Raw genomic sequence first — 19232 nt, 5'->3', positions numbered from 1 at the left:
AAGTCAGAATATATATCACTCAGGGAAATATGCCCACCTGAACACCCAATACAGGGCTGTCCGACTGGCAGCCCATGGGTCTCATGCAGTCCATGGAGGGTTAAGTTGCAGACCCTGGACTGCAACAGCAGCTGGAGTCTCTATGTTCCCCCTCCCACCTCCAGCTTTTTCTGTTTTCTCCTGACCCAGGGTGTGGGGCAGTGAACCACAGCCCAGCTAGGGGAGCCAAGGTAAGCCTGGGCATGCAGGCACACAGTGTAGTAGTGCAGGAGGCAGCTGCTCAGTGCACCAGGGGTAGGATGTCTATGTGGTGTGTGGCTTTGGGGATTGTGGCTCACCCTGGAGTGGCCCAAGACCAGGTGTCCCCTACTGATGCAGTCCATGGGACATTTGGCCCCTGGCCACTTAGAAGTTGGACAGCTTTGGCCTAACTGATAGCAGCATTGAATTCAGTACAAAGCACAACACCCGCTGCTCACTTCTGACCGTGGCTTATAGTGGTGGACTCATTTCAAGTATTTTAACTTTTTCTTTCTTTTTTTTTGCTAGCAGTAGTGAAACTGTTTTTAAACAGGCTGTATAAGTGCTTATGGAAAAATACTGATAGTAAAATGAGCTCAAGAAATGAGGCTAACTTACATGGTGCTTGTTTCCTAGGCACTATGCTTATGTGTGACTGGGGAAACTGGAGAAATCTGAACCACTGGGATTTGGGGGTGTTTTGTGACTGTGGTGTGTAAGACAGGCTAAAGTGGATGTGTTTTCAGACCCTTTTGGATGAGTATTTACTACAAAGTTGGCTCAGTCAGAGAGGACTGGACTCACTGACCACAGTGGTCTCTACCAATTCTGTGTTTTGCCCAGTCACTTTGTGGTAAAAGCACTTTCCCAAGGAAATCAGAGACCTGGGTTTTCTAGGTCCAGCTCACCCTGAAGTGGTTTCCACCTAGTCTAGTCCCTACTTTGGTGATTTGAACACTCTCTTGTGAAGTGAGAGACATATGTCTGAATCTCATGGGTAGTTACTCTCTTGTGAGGAAGGCTTGGAACACAAGCTTCTAGCTCCCTGGTGGAAAAAGCACTAGACAACTGGGCAACAGATGGGTATCTCCTCCCACACCACTTCCTTCTCTTTAATGAGCTCCATGTCATTTCATCAAAGAGTTACAATGCATGCTTTGACCTTACCTAAAACTAAGACTTTAATAGAATTTAGGCATCTCCAAGCACCCATTTGGATAGCAACAGAGCTTAGGTGGGGCTATAGCGCTTAGGTATTTGGTTGAGATTATTTCTGATATTATTTCAATAGCCCAAGTGTAGGCAACTTGAGATATTTTCAGGCCAAAATGAACCTCCTAGCAGCTTTGCTGCCACTTAGCAGGGCCATTTTGGATCACATTTTGGACTAGGGTGCCTATAAAGTTATTTGTATCTGGCCATTAGAACTAGATTTTTAAAGCTATCCAATGGGAATTAAACACCTGAAATAACTTTAGACTCTGAACTTTCCCTCTGTGTTTACAGCTTTTAATATTTTCACTCTTACTACACATGTTGTAAAGTGATCAATACTATGGTGAAGTACTATAGATAGATGCTGTGGCAGGTTGGGATTTTTTTAATAGTCTGCCTATAGCCCTTGTCTGAAGTTGAAGGGTTTTTATATGCACTGTCTAAGAATCTGAGGACTTCCAGATAGAGCTCTATGACTGATGCTGCTCTCTGGAAGATTTGTAATGGGATCATACAGGGTACAATTATTCTTGGTTTAGTTGTAGCTGTGGTGGTCCACGGCTAGAGGCAACATTGCTTGAAAACCTGGTGACATTTCACCTCCATTTGTAGGAGAAAATGGGGGCAAGTAAAGAGAAAGTTCAAGAGTCATCATCCTAAATTAAATATCCCAAGCAACTGATCTCAACTGATTAAATATCCCAAGCAATCATGGGAGTGAGCTGTTGCAGTATTTTCTACCTGGAGAGTCTTTAAATCAAATTGCAGCATACTTATACAGACTCTACTGAGAAGAGAGCTGAAGATGCACACTGAAGTGGGCACTCTGAATTGGAAAATGTTCACGGACTGATTTGAGAGTAACTTTATCTGTGAGGTCAGTTCAGAGAAAATGTGTTATTAAAGTACTTTATTTCCATTTAGAGATTCACACAAGCACACACAGACAGTAGGTGGTGACAGCTGTTACCAGGACCATTTGTTATCTTACGCTGTCAGAGGCTGAACAGGAGTAAGGGGAATATAAATGCTGAAAAGCTTTACATAGGTGGAGCAGACAGTGAAAATGCAGGTGGGTGTACTTAGGTTTGGGATGCTTTTGGGGAGGGTTTTGTTTTTGTCTATCCATAATACACGTGGGATTGCCAGGTTGCTAGTGCTGACAGCAACATTTAGAACAGGGCTTGGAGCTGTCCACACCCACACATGTTACTGAGTTGTGGAGGGAGGGAGTTTGGCTTTAGCTTGATATCAAGAAACTACTTGAAAATAAGGCTTCAGCAAATGGTTGCTTTTCTCCAATAATTCTGCCTGTCATAAGGGAAAAATGTTTCCACCCCTCGTATATGTGGTCTTTTCAAGTGATTTGAGCTATATGGAGTATAGTGAGTGTATCTGGAATGAGGAGGGAGCAGTGTAGAGAGAGAGAGGAGAGATATTGGGGGGGTGTTGGCAACCTAAATGTACAACCTAAATGACCAGTGAACCCACCCAATGATGGTGAACAAGAAAAAAGAATCACTTAGGAAAACTTCACTTGTGGACATGAAAAGCAAAATAATGCCCAAGCCCACATATATAGTGGTTGTCTTGACCTGAAAACCTACCAAAACAACCCTTAGTGTCCCAAGAGTTTTTACTTAATTTCTTACCACTTATTTTTTTAAAGTACAAAATGTAGTCCTTCCTTGCTTTTCCTCAAGGTTCACTGTAGTTTCTGATTATCCTTAGTTAAATGCCTGTGATGTGCTCCTTTCCCTATGAGACATAAATGAAGACAGGTCCTTTCCTTACATTATTACAAATAAGGGAAGTCCAAAAGGCCGACTGAAACAAGGAGTTAGCTTAGCATGCTGATATGCTTTGTTGGTTGCTTGCCTGTCTTTTTCCTACCTAAAGCTGCAGGAGGGGATGAAACTTGATCGATGTGTGTTAGTGATTGTAAGTCCCAAGGAAGAAGTGGATCTTCTGGGTGGGAATTGAATGAGGGGAAGGTAAGACCCAGTACAAGTGAGACTGGAAAGTTATTTTCTGGGTAAATGGGAAACAATAAAATGTGGCCAGATTGACAAGAGAAAAAGATATATTGAGTGGCTGCAGTTTGAATGATCTGAAGCTAGGAAATGTGGATACCTGAAGTCCAGAAGAAAGGAGGCTGCCATGATCAAGAAAGAAGAGAGCAAAGCTAAAGTTGACCTTATAGTAGAAAGATGGAAGAAAATGCTGCAGTAAGTGGTAATAGGAAATAGAGTAAGTGGTTAAAAGAATTTGCAAGTCCTTACATTAGCCAGGGTGAATCTCACCTGATCTGGATTAACACAGCATACGTCTATATCACACAACTATAGTATCACACAGTACCATGTAAGGCCATGGTGTACCCCTCCACATACTCTTCCAAATCAGAAGTAGTCTAGTCCCCTTAGGATGGGCTGAGCATGCACCAATACACACAGAGGTGGTTACACTGTTTCATAGGCACTGACTTTCAAGTTTGCAGAGGGAGGGGGGATAGGATGATGGATATGTGGAAAGTTTAATGCATTTCAGGTGACATCCCTCTTCCAGAGGTGGGGCCAGGGTTCTTGGCCCCCATGTACTCAGCACCTCTGCGTACTACGCACTACGCTGAAATCTTCATAGGGTGCTATGGATATATAGTGATATCTCATGCTGTGGATAAGCATGGTTGCAGGTGTGACTGGCAGGATGCCAGGAGATGTCTGTGTGACTAGGTGCTCTATAAAATAAATGTTATTGTATTATACAGGCTAAAAGCTCAGTTGGAACCATCATGGTTTATTGATTCAATAATATACGTTTAATTGTAGAGCTTGTGTTTTTTCTTTCCCTGACCACACGTTTCACTTTGGCAATAGTCTCATCCGGAACCTACTATAAAATAATGATCCTAATAGGGGACACAGCTTCATAGTATGACACACAAGTTAATTATGAGGTTGGTCTAAGTTCTTGGAAATGCATAATATGTTCCTAAAGCCTTAATTTCCTTATTTGGAGTCCCTTGTGGTTTGGTGGTAGAATCCTTGTCTGCCACACAGGGGACCCGGATTCAATTCCTGGACACTTATACAAAATACAGCCATGGAGGCACCAAATGTCTGGACCCAGTCTGGCCTTTGGGTTCTGTCTCGGTGCCCAAAAGTGGGGATGGAAGATCTGGGCAACCTCCACTCCTCCAAACCTTCCTGCTTAGGCATATGCATCAAAGGTCAAGGTGACCTCTCATACATGAACCACGATCTGGAAGGATCAACAGTTGCCAAACAATTTTCCTATTTAACATTTCGAATGCAAATAGTTTACAATAACAAGAAGAGACACACACACCCCACCCCAAGTGTGTGTTATGCATGATAACATTGTAGTCAGAAATCGGGGCCAGGGAGGCATGTCTAAGAACTGGGGGTGCTGCAGGCGATTGTTCTCAACTAACAACCAATTAAACATAAGTGCAAATCAAAATGCCTATCCAAGCTCCACTTTACTTTGGTAAGCATTTGAAATCTGAGTTTTGCTAATGACTCCCATCTCTGTAACAGGTTAAACCAAAGGCATGGATCTGAACTCCCTTAAGTCTTGTTGTGCTGGAAACCTGGATGAGAATTTGAATTGCTTATATCCAGCACTCCTCTGAAAACAGTCCATTTACATCCTCTTTGGCTATCCGCATCTGGAAATGACCATGCAGAAAATTCCTCTGACTCTAGTCCAGAAAAGTGTGGAAGTACAGGGGTGTAGGGTGTAGGTACAGGGGTATAGATATCAGATTCACCTGAAGAACCTTGTCTGCCTGAAAGTACAGGGGTACTTTCCCCTGAAAATACAGGAGTACTTTCTGAACAATGCTTTATGAATAGTAATGTTTCACTAAGGGCCCGGGGGAGCTTAAGAGTTGGTGCTAATTTCCTAGAACTTTACGTCAGAGGTGTAGCTAGTCCTGTGTAAATGATAGGCAATACTGTTTTCAGTAATCACAGCTGTGTGATATTCAGAAAACAATGAGAACTTTGAAAATCCGGCTGATTTCAACATGTACGACATTTTATATGCGCATATTTATACAAAACAGCCGTGACAGAACATTGTGCAAAGCCCAATGAGTTTGACTCTTCTTATTTGACATCTGTATACAGATTTAGTAGTGAGATAAATTACATGACATTTTTATACATGTTGCAGGAAGTTATTTACACAAATCTCATTAATAATAAAGGCAGCCTTTTGTATAGAATAGATGTTCAGTTGGCTGAAATTATATCCCAAGATGTTAATGTAATGTTGAATCAAAGAAGGAAAGCTGTGCTGTATGTAATCATACCACTGGGTTTTAAAAAACACCGCTTCAATTTAGGGCCGATTAAACCTCCTGTGTTGTGCACACACCCCACTGACTTACCTGCCTCTACGGCAGCAGAGAGGAGGACAAGCTGCCGGCCGGCGGAGCGGTCCCTGGGCCGATGCTTCTCACTGCAGCAGTGGCAGACCCCACCCAGGTGGCACTCGCACACAGGCACCCAGCTCAGGCGGTCCCAGGGGGCATCGCAGCCGCGGAGCGAGGCACCGGGCCCTCATGCAGCTCAGGCAGGCAGGCTCTGCGGAGTGGGGGGAAGATCAGGCTCCCCACTTTTCTTGGGTGGAGCCTGCTTTCCTGGGCTGCTGCCAGGCTGCCCTGCAGAGCCGCGGAGATGCACAGAGCCTGGTGCTTCGCTCCACGGCTGTAGGGGCAGTGAACTAAAACTCCTGCACCCCAAGTCATTTAAGGCGCATTACGGTGCCAAATGTCTTGCAGCAGCTGGAATTAATGCGCAATACACTGCTGAAGCATGCAAACACCAACACCACTAAAGTGGCACAAAAGCATTTAGCCCACTTCAAAGTGTCATGCACACATGCCCCTCATTTCATCTACATGCAGTAACTGAGTCAATCCTTTCCCCTTACATTTCTACACTCTGTCCACAGAGATACTTTGCCGTTATTATCCACCAGTAGTTACTTGTTATGCTATTGCTTGAAAAGTGATGCTGAATGGAATATGCTAGCAGTTTTAGAGGAGTCTTCTAATATAATACTGTACAATCCATTCTGTAAAAGGGCTTGGTGGATGCACCCCAAGCAGCGGTGACTGTTCTGAACGCTAGCTATAACATTTCCTGGGACAAAGTTAGCGTTAGACTTGTTAACTGGTGTACAATCAGAAGATGTGCCTAAAAAAGTACTAGATCATATTGTGTTATGGCACTGGATGAGGATTTAGGAGCTCTGTGTTCACTTATCCTGTCACGCTCAGCCTCTGTGACCCTAGACAAGATACTCTATCATATGGCACCTATAAGCTTCAAGTACATAGTGCTATGCTCTGTGTGTGTGTGTGTGTGTGTGTGTGTGTGTGTGTGTGTGTATGACAGATAGCAAGAGGCAGTGAAAATTTCATTTGACACAAATGAGCAAATAATGGAATTCATCTGTATGTGGGATAATTTCCTAAATATAAATTGGAGAGAATAATACTTCTTTTTTTCTGCACTTTGAATATATGGTAAACTCTGGGACAGAGCTTGTTTCTTACTGCATAGCATTAGTGCAGTGGAATTTCAGTGGTAGTTAGGGGTTTTAGGCATTAGCACAATATAAATAAAAATAACATTTTGCAGGTCTTCGTGAACTGAACATCATTAGTGGAAGTATTTTCCCATCACTCTACCCCAAGATTAAGTATTCTTAGGTAGTCTAAGCCTATCTACGTTTAATAATAAACCTTCTGAAAGTAAAAATACTATCTGTTATATTTTCTAGCTGCAACAGGGGACATAAAATGATACATTTCAGCTTTTTTAACCCCAGAGTGGCTGTAAAACTTCAACTGTTTAAATTGTTTTCTTCAACTTTATAGCATCTATAAATTTTTTGACATACAAAAGATTTTTGCAGACCCAAAATGGTACAAACATCTTGCGTAAATAGTACCCCCAAATTTCCCAGATTGGCATTAAAAACAAATTCTGTAACATAACTCTAGGAAAGAAAACCACCTATACAAAATCTAACAACCTCTCCGAGGCTTCCTCCTCTTGGAATGGCTTTCAAAATGTCCACGTGCTTGCTGGAATGGCTTGCAGTGGGCAGCCCATCTAGGCCCCTTCCAGCAGTGTTAATGTTAATTTAAAAAGAAATTGATCCTTACAACCTACTGGTTAGTCTGTTTTAAGTTTGCCTCATTCATATCAGGTATTTTAAACATTTCATATATTCAGAACGATTCTGCTGTCTACAGAAAAACCATTCTGTTACATTAAGCACTCGTCTTGTTTTTTGTACACGGCACAGTGGTGGTGGTTGCAGAACAGATCCAAACCAAGATCAAGGTCCCACCGTTGTTAGTGTTTGTTCAAATATTTCATAGCAGATACTGCCCTGAAGGGCTTATAACTTAGAGCAAGCTGGCAAAATAAGTAAGCAGGTAGATTTTTAAAGGCAGGGAAATGAGGACCGGAAAGATTAAGGAAGGGATCTTTGTCTCTGGTATTTCACAGGAAGGGCTTGGTACAAGTGGGAACGCCACTCAAACCTGTAGGGTCCTCTTCTGGACCCTCCTGCCAAGTCAAAATGTGTTTTTAAGTCATTATCTCTCCTAATGTAATGTACACAGGTTCACACTGCCTTCAAAGAGCTTTTGACAGGTTGTAACAGTGAACATGGCTCTTAACATCAGCAATAAAGAGAAACCCTGAAAAGACACTGAATTGCAGATATTTAGTGTATGGGTCCCAAATGATTCTCTTCGTTCACACATCATTCAAGAACTTGAGGCCAGGGAGTAGTCTCAATTCTCCACTTCTCATAAATTTAACAGAGGTCATAGCCTGGCCTATTCAACTGAAAAGCATTGCTACTGAAAACCTGATGATACTTTTATGTTCACTGATGTGCGAACATTATTCTCTGGATCTCTTAGGCACATATAGCATGTCTTGCCCACCGAGACACTTCAGCAGATATATACAGTACCATGAGTAAAGTTAGAAGTGATGAATTCTCTGATTTATAACTCTTATTTGTAACAAAATGATAGAAAATTTAAAACGTATGAGTGCTATTATATACACTGTACAACTTCTTTCAGCAGAGGAGGGAAAGGAAAGGATAGATATTCATCATCCTTAAACTAGGGGGCTATTTAGTTGAATGACCCTCGTCTGTAAAACATGTAGCTGGTCTCAAAGCAATCATTTTAGACTGGGGTAGCCTCGGAGGTATTAAGAGAGTCAGTGCTGGTACATGACCCTCATTTCTACCATGTACTAGATAAAGTGAGAATATGAAGAGATCTATTCTCTTTGCTGGTTTTGTTACTTAAAGTGATCGCTGATGACTTAGCCTATTAATGTAGCACAGCACTTTCTAAAAACCATTGACTCTTGTATCTTTACTAGATAATACCAGGTTGTTAATTTTGTTTGGGGGGAGAGAATAGATAAAGGGGAAAAAAATCCCAGCCTCCCATTCCAAGATACTTGATCAGTGAGCCTGTCAAACCCATGCTCAAGGCATCGGTTACATTTTGTTCTGAACAGTAGATATTCTTCCATGATAGAGCTCATTGCAGGTTAATGCTGATAAGATATCCTATCAATAATTTGGACATCAATTCAATGAGATTTTAGTGTTTGCACACAAACCTTAAGCAGCTGCTAATTCACAATTCCTAAACAGAAATCTAGTTCTAAAACTCATTTGTGATGAATTTCCTCAGCTATCACTAAAGCTCATATCTTAAAATTATTCACCCCAGTCAAGAAAAATGGCACATAATAATTATTATCCTGTTAAATGTTATCACGGAAATTTTTTTCCTAAAATATTTTTCTTTGTCCTTGTTCCATGGTTTCTTTATGATTTAAATTTAGCTCCCTCTAAGAATGGACAACTAATTTTTATTTTTTCTTTCATCTGGCACCAGAAAATTATACTATAGATTAGAAAGTTTAGTACTACATAAATTGCCAGTATATCAGAAAGTTTCAAATACATGGTATAATCTATATCATTTTATGTTCTTAATTTCTCCTCTTTATTTTTTGAGTATTCATATGAGAACTATTGGCGGGATGCATCTTAGCAACACTTTATAGCTGGAAAGGCACAGGAATTCCCTGTGACTTAATATCTAGTCTAACAGAAATATTCAAAGCTTAAAATTTACTCTCCTGTGTCAAGCACTCTATGTATTATTATTATTATTATTTATTTGTTACCCTAACACTTACAAACCCCCTTTTTGGTCCAGGATTAGACATTTTACAAATATAGAACAAAAAGATGGTCTCTGCCTCAGAGCGCATACAGTCTAAGAAACAGCAGATGGAAACAAAAAGGCATACAAAGAAGTGCAACAAGACAATGAGATGTTCTTGTCAGCAAGATGTGTGGTAGGCTTGTACATCAACAGCCTAACTGTTATCCAGGTCTCTACTGTGCTCTGCTCTTCTCAATTATCACCCCAAAAGAGAATTTTAAAAGCAAGTTGGAAGGTAGTGAGAAAACTGTGGAAGTTTTCAGGGCTCACCTCCCAAATATTAGGTGCAGCATGGTTGAAAGCATGAAATTGGCTTATTTGAAAGTGGATTATGGAGGCTCACATTGTAGATTGATTGGAAGTATAAGTCAACATCTCAGGAAGGAATGAGAAATGATAGGAAGGGTTGAGTTATGAAGGATACAGTGGTTTCTTCTTTTTCCACTGTCATTTTTTTTTTAGCTATCAGGCTCATCCTAATATAAGACTAATATACTTTAACTCCTATTTCCACTGACATCCATGATAAACTCCTTCATCATGTATACTACTCATTAATCAAATAGTACTACTTCTTGATGTCACATTTACTTATCCTGGATAAACTGCTAATGAATGAAATATTTTAGCTAAAAACCTATAGCTCTGAAATTATTTTGTGTTCCAAAGTATTTGAGACCTTACGTGACGTTTTTTGGAGGATATGACAAAATGAATGGATAATCTTTGATAACTCCAGCCAAAGGCCAAGCAAAAATTCTAGGATGCCTCCACTGTAAACCTTACAAGTCAGAAAAACTACTGTCAAGAACTGAAAAAATATGTATAACCTACACTGTGGTAAAGGGCAAGATAGAAGGAAACAGATTGTAAAAGAAGGGGGGAGCTTATTCTCATCTCCCAAAACATGAGGATCTTTAGAAAACATTTGGCTTGTTAAACAAAATTTGAGGTTACAAAATTAATATGAGACTAAGTGACGATTAAGTTAGTGCATTTCCATTTGCATGTTATTCACAGTATAAATGCTAAGGGTGCCATAAAATGGCACATCAACCATAAAAATGTTCCACATATAATGTAGAACAATTTACGGCTGGTTTGTATGGTGCCTTAAATTAGGTTGGGACCAGGACTGATAATCAGCTGATTACTGGCTCAAGACAGAGACTGTACAGGGGTCTTGAACCACTCACTCCAGTGCAGTCAGAGGCTGGGCCTGACCACCAGCTAATTGTCAGCCCTGGCTCTGGATCTGCACATGCCTTACTCTCTGTTGGCTGGTCCAGGGGGAGCTGAGAATAATGATCCTTGACTACCCTGCACTGGCAAGTAGAAAGAGCATGATTGGGATCAGATCCCCAATCCCAAATTTGCACCTCCTGCCATGTACCTGTTGCATGGAAGGAGGCGTAATTGTTGGGATCAGGTCCAATTGGACTTTTAAATGATTGTGTGCCAGGGGTCTACATACATTTATAAATGACATGACTCCTTTTTAGAGCCTACCCCCAAAGAGTCCCATTAATTTCTGAGAACGTGAATGCAGGGCCTTATTTTGCAAAGCGGAAAGAGGGGAGCACATTTATCTACCATTTGTTTCCTTTTTAATTTACAGTATGTTGTCTAGAATATCCCTTTCAGGAAGTACTTGACAACAGAAGGTGACACTATATTTTATATTATGTCCAAATATAATCATATATATTGATTGTTGTTATATTGGTAGGTATATTTAAAGTCAGGGCATATTTCACTTAGAAATCAATTTTGCCTGAGACTTGCATTTCAGTGTAACCAAAGTACATTATGATATTAGTAAATGGTATTTTTGTTTCTTTTAAAGCTTTGCAGCAAAGGTGCAGCTTTAGGGAAGCCCTTTGAAGCATCCCCACAAGACATTTCAAGCATTGCCGGTTTTATTGAGACAAAGCTTGTAACCTGCTACTTAAGAATGAGAAAGCCTGATCTTGCTCTGAATCATTCACACAGGTAAAAGTAAATATTGATTAATATGTTACTAGGGCTTGAAGCAAAAATTAAAACAGAGAGACAAAGATAAATTTGGGGCTGAAAGGACGTGTGACAATTAATGACCCAGTGTTCGAGAAAAGGAAAATTAATAACCCATCTCCAAAACATGACATTGGTGTCTTGAACTGAAATAAAAGAAATACCAAGAATTTGATTGTGAAAGCATAGAGAGGATAGATGCTCAAATGATCAGCAATAGAGTTATGCTATTTATCACTGGGGCAGAGGTGGCTCAAAATCCTTTCCATTATATAGCTCGTTGGTCTCAATCATTGTCCACGTCACAAAGAACAGCACCACAGCTTTCTGAAAAATGCAAAAGGTCCGGGATGAAAATTTAAAAACTCCCATTGACTTTAGTGGAGTTTGGTTCTTGGTTTCTCCAGCCAGTGCTCAGACTTGTTAGGCAATGGCCATACAAACTTCTGCTATCTTCCTTGTTCTGTTGACAGAAGTCAGCATCCTGCAGGCCTCATCTGTCTACCATTCTTCATCATCATCATTAAATGTGTCTGAACATATACTGCAATTTAACACAGGTCAAGGTTTTCCTTACAATCATCTCAGCTGAATGTAATTCAGGAAAGCCATTGTGAAAGAGTCATCCTGACTATATCAGAGAAGAAGGGTATGCTTGGGTCTAATGCAGTGGAGATGCTGATGTAGGACAATTCATCAATATAAATATATGATGCCTGTCACAGCGCTGAGTATAGTTATCTGTTACATTAAGGGTAAATGATGTCAGAAAGTGTTTTGAGGATCTAGCTTAGCTTACAACCCAAGGTATTTGTGCCTCCTAAGCACCTTATCTCTGTCAGAGACAAACCAAATTTCTTTACAGTTTTCCAAAAAAGTGCTGAGAAAAATACCTGAAGGTCGCTGCTTTTCTTACTTTGGGGAGGAACATAGGATTTCCTATTATTTTTCCTTTCCTTTCTGTTCTTTCTTGCAGTTGATTTTGACAATTGTTGTAATTTGCTTGCCTTTTAGTTGAGCATAAAATAAAGTAGAAGTGCATATCTGTAATGGCTAAATTCTCATTATAATTCAATTAATAACTCAGAGAATCTGAAGTAAATCTAATGACCACAGTTGTCATGCAGAAGCAGATGCAGTATGCCAATAGAAAAACATGCCGAGATACAATTAACATAAAGACAGAATACAAAGTGTAATCAATAGCTGCATTTCTTGAAAAGGATAAATAAATTACTTTGAGTTCTCAAGCTATAAATAGCTTTCAGCTATCAGTTATCAAGTACATGTAGAAGTTCGCTTCCATTTGAATTTTTATTTCTTTGCCACGTTGTAATGGGTTGGTAGTAATCCTTTAGTAGTAATCATGAATCAAAATTAAAATATTCATTTCTGTGTTTATTTGCATTTGCTAGACCATTCTTTATATAATTTCTTCTAAATTTCACAACTCCTGAATTTATTTTGGAAGCTTTATTAATCAAAAATCAGCTTGAAAAGCCTCATGAGTCTGTGCCAAAGACTATATATAGTTTTTTGCTTGGAAGGAAGTTTGCACAATGTCACAACTGACTCAGGAAAATTTCTAATGTCTTGGTTAAAAGAAGTGTACAGGCATTTGAAGGAGAACAGATTCCCCAGTCTTAAGAAGGTGAGGGAAATACATTTTCATTGACATCAGCTTTAGTATCAGGACCAAAGTCTGGGCACTCCTGAAAAATGGAAAAAGGTATAAATCAGAAGGAATATTATCTGTACTTGAGACACTTTTTGCACCACAGGTAAAATGAGAGGAAACGACATCTGTTAGATTCTGACCATTTGGCAGGCTGACATAAAAGATGCACCCTGGGTGATCCGAAGCCATTAGAAACATTCCTAATCCATCATCAGTCTGAACAAATGCACCAGGAGCTGACCCGGCCAAAAAGCCACCACAGTCACTTACGTGACCATTACGTTTCATCACTAGATAGTCGTCAAGCTAATTTCTAGCATCCAGTCTAAACCTGTAAAATGAGTCGCACAATATTTACATTCCCTGCAGTCCTCTTGGCCCAGCCATTATGGCATACAAGGGTTTAATGATCTTAATAACCCCATATGGCTTGCTGAGAAATTAGATTTTCCCTTTTGTTGCAGAAGGCAATTCTCAATTACACCAGATGGCAAAACAGTAAAGGTCTGAGAAGTCAAGAAACTGGGTAATAAACCTCGGAATAGTGCTAAAGCTTTATGCTGCTTAACCTAACCTCAAAGGTTGTATTTTTGCCCCATCCAATTGCAATCTTGAACCAGAACACAACACTTCAGTTCACTGGAGTTCTCTATGAAGTCTGGCCTTTTAAAATGTCCAGTTCATCAGAGAAGTACCAGAAACATATGTAAACATATAAGTCATGATGCATGTGACTATTTATGTAACTATTATGATGCAGTTTCCTGTGTAGGTTGAAGAGGATGGACCTGAGATCTGAAGTCATTCAAGATGTATGAGCTGCAGAGCATAAGAGACTTACTGCTTTTTCAGGAGAATTTTCATCTGTTTCATCTTGGTTATTTTAATGTTGTTGCCTCCAAGTACATTAAAATTAATGCACATCAATGCCATATGATTTGTAGGTGATATATGGGAAAAAACACAGTGTGTTTGGGTGTGTCTATTCAGTGGTCATGGTATATCCCTGCTGGGACATTCCCAAGCACACCTTTCCCATGTAGGTGCCCACTTGTATGCTCCCAACCTGGAAACACGTGGTGAAGGTGCTGCTCTTGAAACTTTGATCTGGTATGCTTGAAAGGATATTGGGCTACACTTTGGGGTTTGGGGTGTACAGGTGACTGCACAATAGGTGGCATGCATTTGGGAATAGCACAGCAAGGAGAGTTTACCAGTAGGATATAACTAGCCAACACCATTGGCTGTCAGGACTTCACATCCAATGTGGTTTCAGTGAAGTGACAGAAAGTCTTGTGCTGTTGCAACACAGAGGGATAAAGATGGTCATTTATTTGGCAAGCTATGGCCAATTGTTCCCCTTTGCTGAGCTAGGAGGTAAGTCACATCCATTCTAGGGAAAATGAGCTATAGTGGGGAGAACTACCCTCAAGGGTCAAATTTACTATGCTCCTCTTACCAAAAAGCTACTGGCATTCCCATCAAGCTCTCAATGTATGTCTTTCAAGAAAAGAAAGCTATCTATTTGGACAACACAGAGTTGGGAATATCACTCCTTGAAGCATGTTCTCCTCTCAGAATTGTGCACGTGATGCCTGAAAAAGGTGTATAAATCAGTACTGCCCCAGTGAGAGCCGCTATGTGCAGATGTTCTGGAATTTCTGGCATTGAATCCAGGCTCTCCTTTGAGAAGTCAGACACTGCTCTTTCTGTGGGCATTTCTCCCAGCTAATTCTTCATCTCCCCAAAATGGAAAGCAGGAGGATTTCATCACTCAAAGAAACATTTCTTTTCTAGTAAAGATTCTTCTTCCTTGCCTTTCATTCTGTTCAGTAGCCTTTCTAACTGTTTGAACCAGTCATAGATAGGCGCACGAATTAGATAATAGCATCTTTGTTAAGAGACACAGGTATACCTTGGTGATTTCTTAATAACAAAAAAGAATCTCACAGAGATGAGGTGAAAGAAACCTGAAGAAGCTATGGCTTTACAAAAATATCTTTAAATCCCTGTATTTTTCTTCTGAACTTTTCACCCTTTGGTAGAAGGATAATAATAATAATTATGATTTATTAAGTGTCTTTCATAAGCTTGTATCTCAAGAGACATTTAGTGAAGTAAAGGCACAGCCTGCAAGGTTGCACAAGTATTTTCAATCTAAAAGTTCATTTTCAAGTGTTTATAACTTTTTCATTTCCCAAGTACTGATTGCCTGCCATTACAACCATAGCATTCTTATAACATTAACCTGTTTTAAATAATGTTGTTATATAATAGCTACCATATAAAATAATAACTAATGAAAAATAAAAAAGACAGCAACAAAGTAACGTTATATAGTGGAAATCAAAGGGAGGGGAGAAAACCCTGTAGGCTCTGGGGGCAGATAAGTTTTTGAAAGAATAAAGTGAGAGTCAATGAGGTTGGTGATATGATCAAGTGATTTGTAGAAAGGCTCTAAGGAATGATATACTTCACTCCAAACCCTTTTCTTCCATACTGTCCATGCACCCCACAATAAAATTAAAAATGAAAAAAAACCTCTTTTCCAGTCTTTCAAATTAATATCCTTGTAGCAGGGTGGCCTCCTCGTCAGGTCTTCACTGGCCACCCTGCTCCTAGGGTAACCACATACTTCGCTCGTCTGCCATGCCTTGACGGAAAAATATGAGAGTTGTTACAAAGGTGGGAGGCTAGCCATTACTCGCTCCGCTGACAAGGGCCTAATACCTGCTCCAACTGCTCCTACATGGGTCCCATGCCTCGCAGATGTTATTCTGGTGTTACTTCTCCGGCCTGTGACCAGAGCAAACTGGGCACGCATTTGTAGATCTTTCCACAGCCCCAGAGGGCCACTTGCACACTACCCCCTTCACCGGGGTCCCACTCACTCCGCTGGCTCTCTTTCATACTGCCCTTTCTCAAGGGCCACATTCATGCCACCCAGCCTCACCCAGCTTCAGGCTTAGGTCTCCTCACCTTGGTCAGCCCCAGCACAATCTGTTGGGTGTTTCCTGCTACCCTCACCTGAGCATTGACTGAGCGATTGTACCTTGTCCCCATAGCCCCTGCCCTTACCTCCTGACTCTGGCCAGAGCAGCCTCTCGGACTGATGTTTCCTCTTGCCTTCCTGCAGCAAACTGCAGCCCAGCTTATATCTCTGGGCCAAAACGGCTGCCCTCATCAGGCACCCAACACCCAATTCTAATAACCTTTAGCAATGTATGGTTATATTCCAATATACATAACAGATAAGCAATCATTTAATTCAAAGCTATTTGGTTAAGATGACTTGGTAATATAATCTTAATTTTTTAAAGAAAAGCTAGCATACCAGAATAGATTTCCTTCTCTTGTTCTGCATTTTGAATATTTCTTTATTATGAAACTTTGTAATGGAAACAGTTTCTATTTATATTCATTATCTTCAAATCATATTTCATTTCTCAGTTAATATATAGCAGTTCCATGTTTGTATCCAGTAGGTTCAAATCGACCCCACTGTATCACGAATCATAGAAAAAAATGAAAAATAGGGAGTCATCTAGGGTGTCTACACATGTGCTCTGTGGTAGGGGTGGGGGATGCTTTAATTAGATGCTCTAATTGAAAGGCTCTTGGCATCACGTGTATTCAGTGTTCCTGCACTTTAAAATGGCAGCATGGACACTTTAACTAAAGCTCATTTGACAAGCTTTAGTTACAGTGCCCCCACAGGCATTTTGAAATGCAGGAATACTGAAAACACATGACACAGAAGCTGCTGGAGCACACTGATTAGCACACATTGGAGCAGAAGTCTGTCATGTGTATAGGTGCCCCTAGTCCAGCCCCCTGCTCAAAGCAGCACCATCCCAGCTATATCACCCAGCCAAGGTTTTGCTGAGCTGGGTCTTTAAAAAGGATGGAGATTCCCCATCCTCTTCGGGTAGTCTGTTCCAGTGCTCTACTACCTTCCTAGTGAGAAAATATTTCCTAATATCTAGCCTAAACTTCACTTGCTGCAACTTGAGACCATTGCTCCTTGTCCTGTCATCTGCCACCACTGAGAGCAGTCCAGCTCCATCCTCTTTTGAACTCCCCCTTCAGGTAGTCAAAGGCTGCTATTAAATCCCCACTCTGTCTTCTCTTCTCCAGGCTGAATAAGCCCAGTCCACTGAGCCACTCTTCATAAGTCATGTGTCCCAGTCCTCTCACCATTTTTGTTGCCTTCCACTGGACTCTCTCTAAATTGTCTACATCCTTTCTGTACGGGGGCCCAAAACTGAACACTGCTCCAGATGTGGCCTCACCTGCACTGAATAGAGGGGGATAATCACTTCCCTCGATCTGAAGGCAACACCCCTATCAATGCAGCTCTGTATGCCATTAGCCATCTTCACAACAAGGGCACACTGTTAGCTTATGTTCATCTTGTTGCCCCCTGTAAGCCCCAGGTCCTTTTCTGCAAGCTGCTGCTTAGACAGTCAGTGATGACCCATACCAGTGCATGGGTCATCCTAAGTGCAGGACTTAGCAATTGCCCTCATTGAACTTCATCACATTTCTTTTGGTCCAATACTCCAATTTGTTTAGGTCACTGAATTCTAGCCATACCCTCCAGAACATCTACTACATTCAGCTTGGTGTCAAATGAAAACTTGTGTGCTTCCATTGACTTTGACAGTAAAGTATTATGCCCATGCTGTTTATAAATTGGTAGGATTCATTCTAAGAGAAACTAATAAAACAGGCTTTTCTTTTTGCCTAAGGGAAACAGATCTTGGCTGAAAAGAAAATTCAAGCAAAGTCCAACAGGTTTTATAAAAGCTGAGATACATATCTGCATCCTCGAAATGACAGCAGTTCTAAAGATGGAAGAGAAATTTAGTTAGTTGAGAAATTAGTGCTTGTACAGTTGGGAGATCAGTCAGCGTGTGTTATGTGAACAAGACAGAGAAAGCAGAATGGTGCTACCTGTCCACCTATACAAGCAATACCTCAAGTTGCTGAACTGCATGCTTGGAAACAAAGCCTTCCTGAATAGCCTTTTACTTTGCAGGAAAGAACATTCTCCTTGTCTTCCTCTTTCATATGTAATGAATTGAGATTTATCTGATTGTTTGCAATTCAAAGGAGATTGCTGCTGATTTCTTTGTGCCAGAAGAAAAATGGTTATCATGGAAAATGTTTTCCACTTTCCAGGCAGAAAAAAAGGTCTTATGTATATGTGAAACCTTAGTGTAAACCTTGCTGCTTTATTATTTAGGCTTGAAAAATTCTTCATATTTTTGGCTTGCCTGCTAAATGTCCTCTGCTGTAGTAGAAGTACTCACCGCTAATTCAATTAGGCTTTCAAAAAATATCTGATTAGACAAAATGAAGACATTTCTCCTTCTGTATCACAGAACTTGGGAGTCTTTCCATAGACATCAGTGGGGGATGGATCAGCTTTGAGGCAAAAATTAAATCTGCAAGGATTTCAAACTCATTCTGTGGTTACCACATCTTAGATGGCCAGGCACAGTACACCTGTACTGATGCTGCCTCTCCAGAGTTAAGTCCCCCAGAATTTTGCCATCCTCTTGATGTCCCTCCAGAAGTGGCTGCAGGTGTCATGTGTTCCCCTTCCCAACACTCCCCACATTGCTTTGTGGGGCTTTTTGGTGGATATGCTTATTCTGCCAAATTCTTACATTGTGAAGCAAAAAAAATGGCACATGCTGCTTCCGAGCTCCAGCAGTTACCATCAGATTTAACTCAGCTTTCTCTGAGTATTTACCTGTAAAGCACCACTAGAGCTGGGGAACAAAAAATTGTACACATTTCACCATGCAGATTGCCATGGTTTATGGCAGGGGTGTCAAACCTATGGCTGCAGACTTGATTTGGCCTGCAGAGCCACCCTATTCGGGCCATAGGACAACTGGTGTGGCTGGAGAGGGAGGGGCTCCAGTGCACCTGGCAATCAGCGGCAGGAAGGCTAGTGAAGGTTGACACAGGTCC

General features: G+C 40.8%; 1 protein-coding gene across 1 annotated transcript in view; it reads left to right on the top strand.

Annotated features, from left to right (window-relative positions):
* Positions 1-19232, top strand: part of SPATA16 (spermatogenesis associated 16) — a 131987-nt gene that overhangs the window by 21095 nt on the left and 91660 nt on the right. Inside the window, exon 2 of the mRNA XM_090054135.1 lies at positions 11403-11548. Coding sequence (XP_089910261.1) covers positions 11403-11548 — 146 coding nt within the window. The remainder of the gene's footprint in view (positions 1-11402; positions 11549-19232) is intronic.

This window comes from Crocodylus siamensis, chromosome 6 (assembly GCF_052110815.1).
Source record: "Crocodylus siamensis isolate JL-2025a chromosome 6, ASM5211081v1, whole genome shotgun sequence".
Classification (NCBI taxonomy): Eukaryota; Metazoa; Chordata; order Crocodylia; family Crocodylidae; genus Crocodylus; species Crocodylus siamensis.
This window is presented reverse-complemented; position numbering and strand designations above follow the sequence as displayed.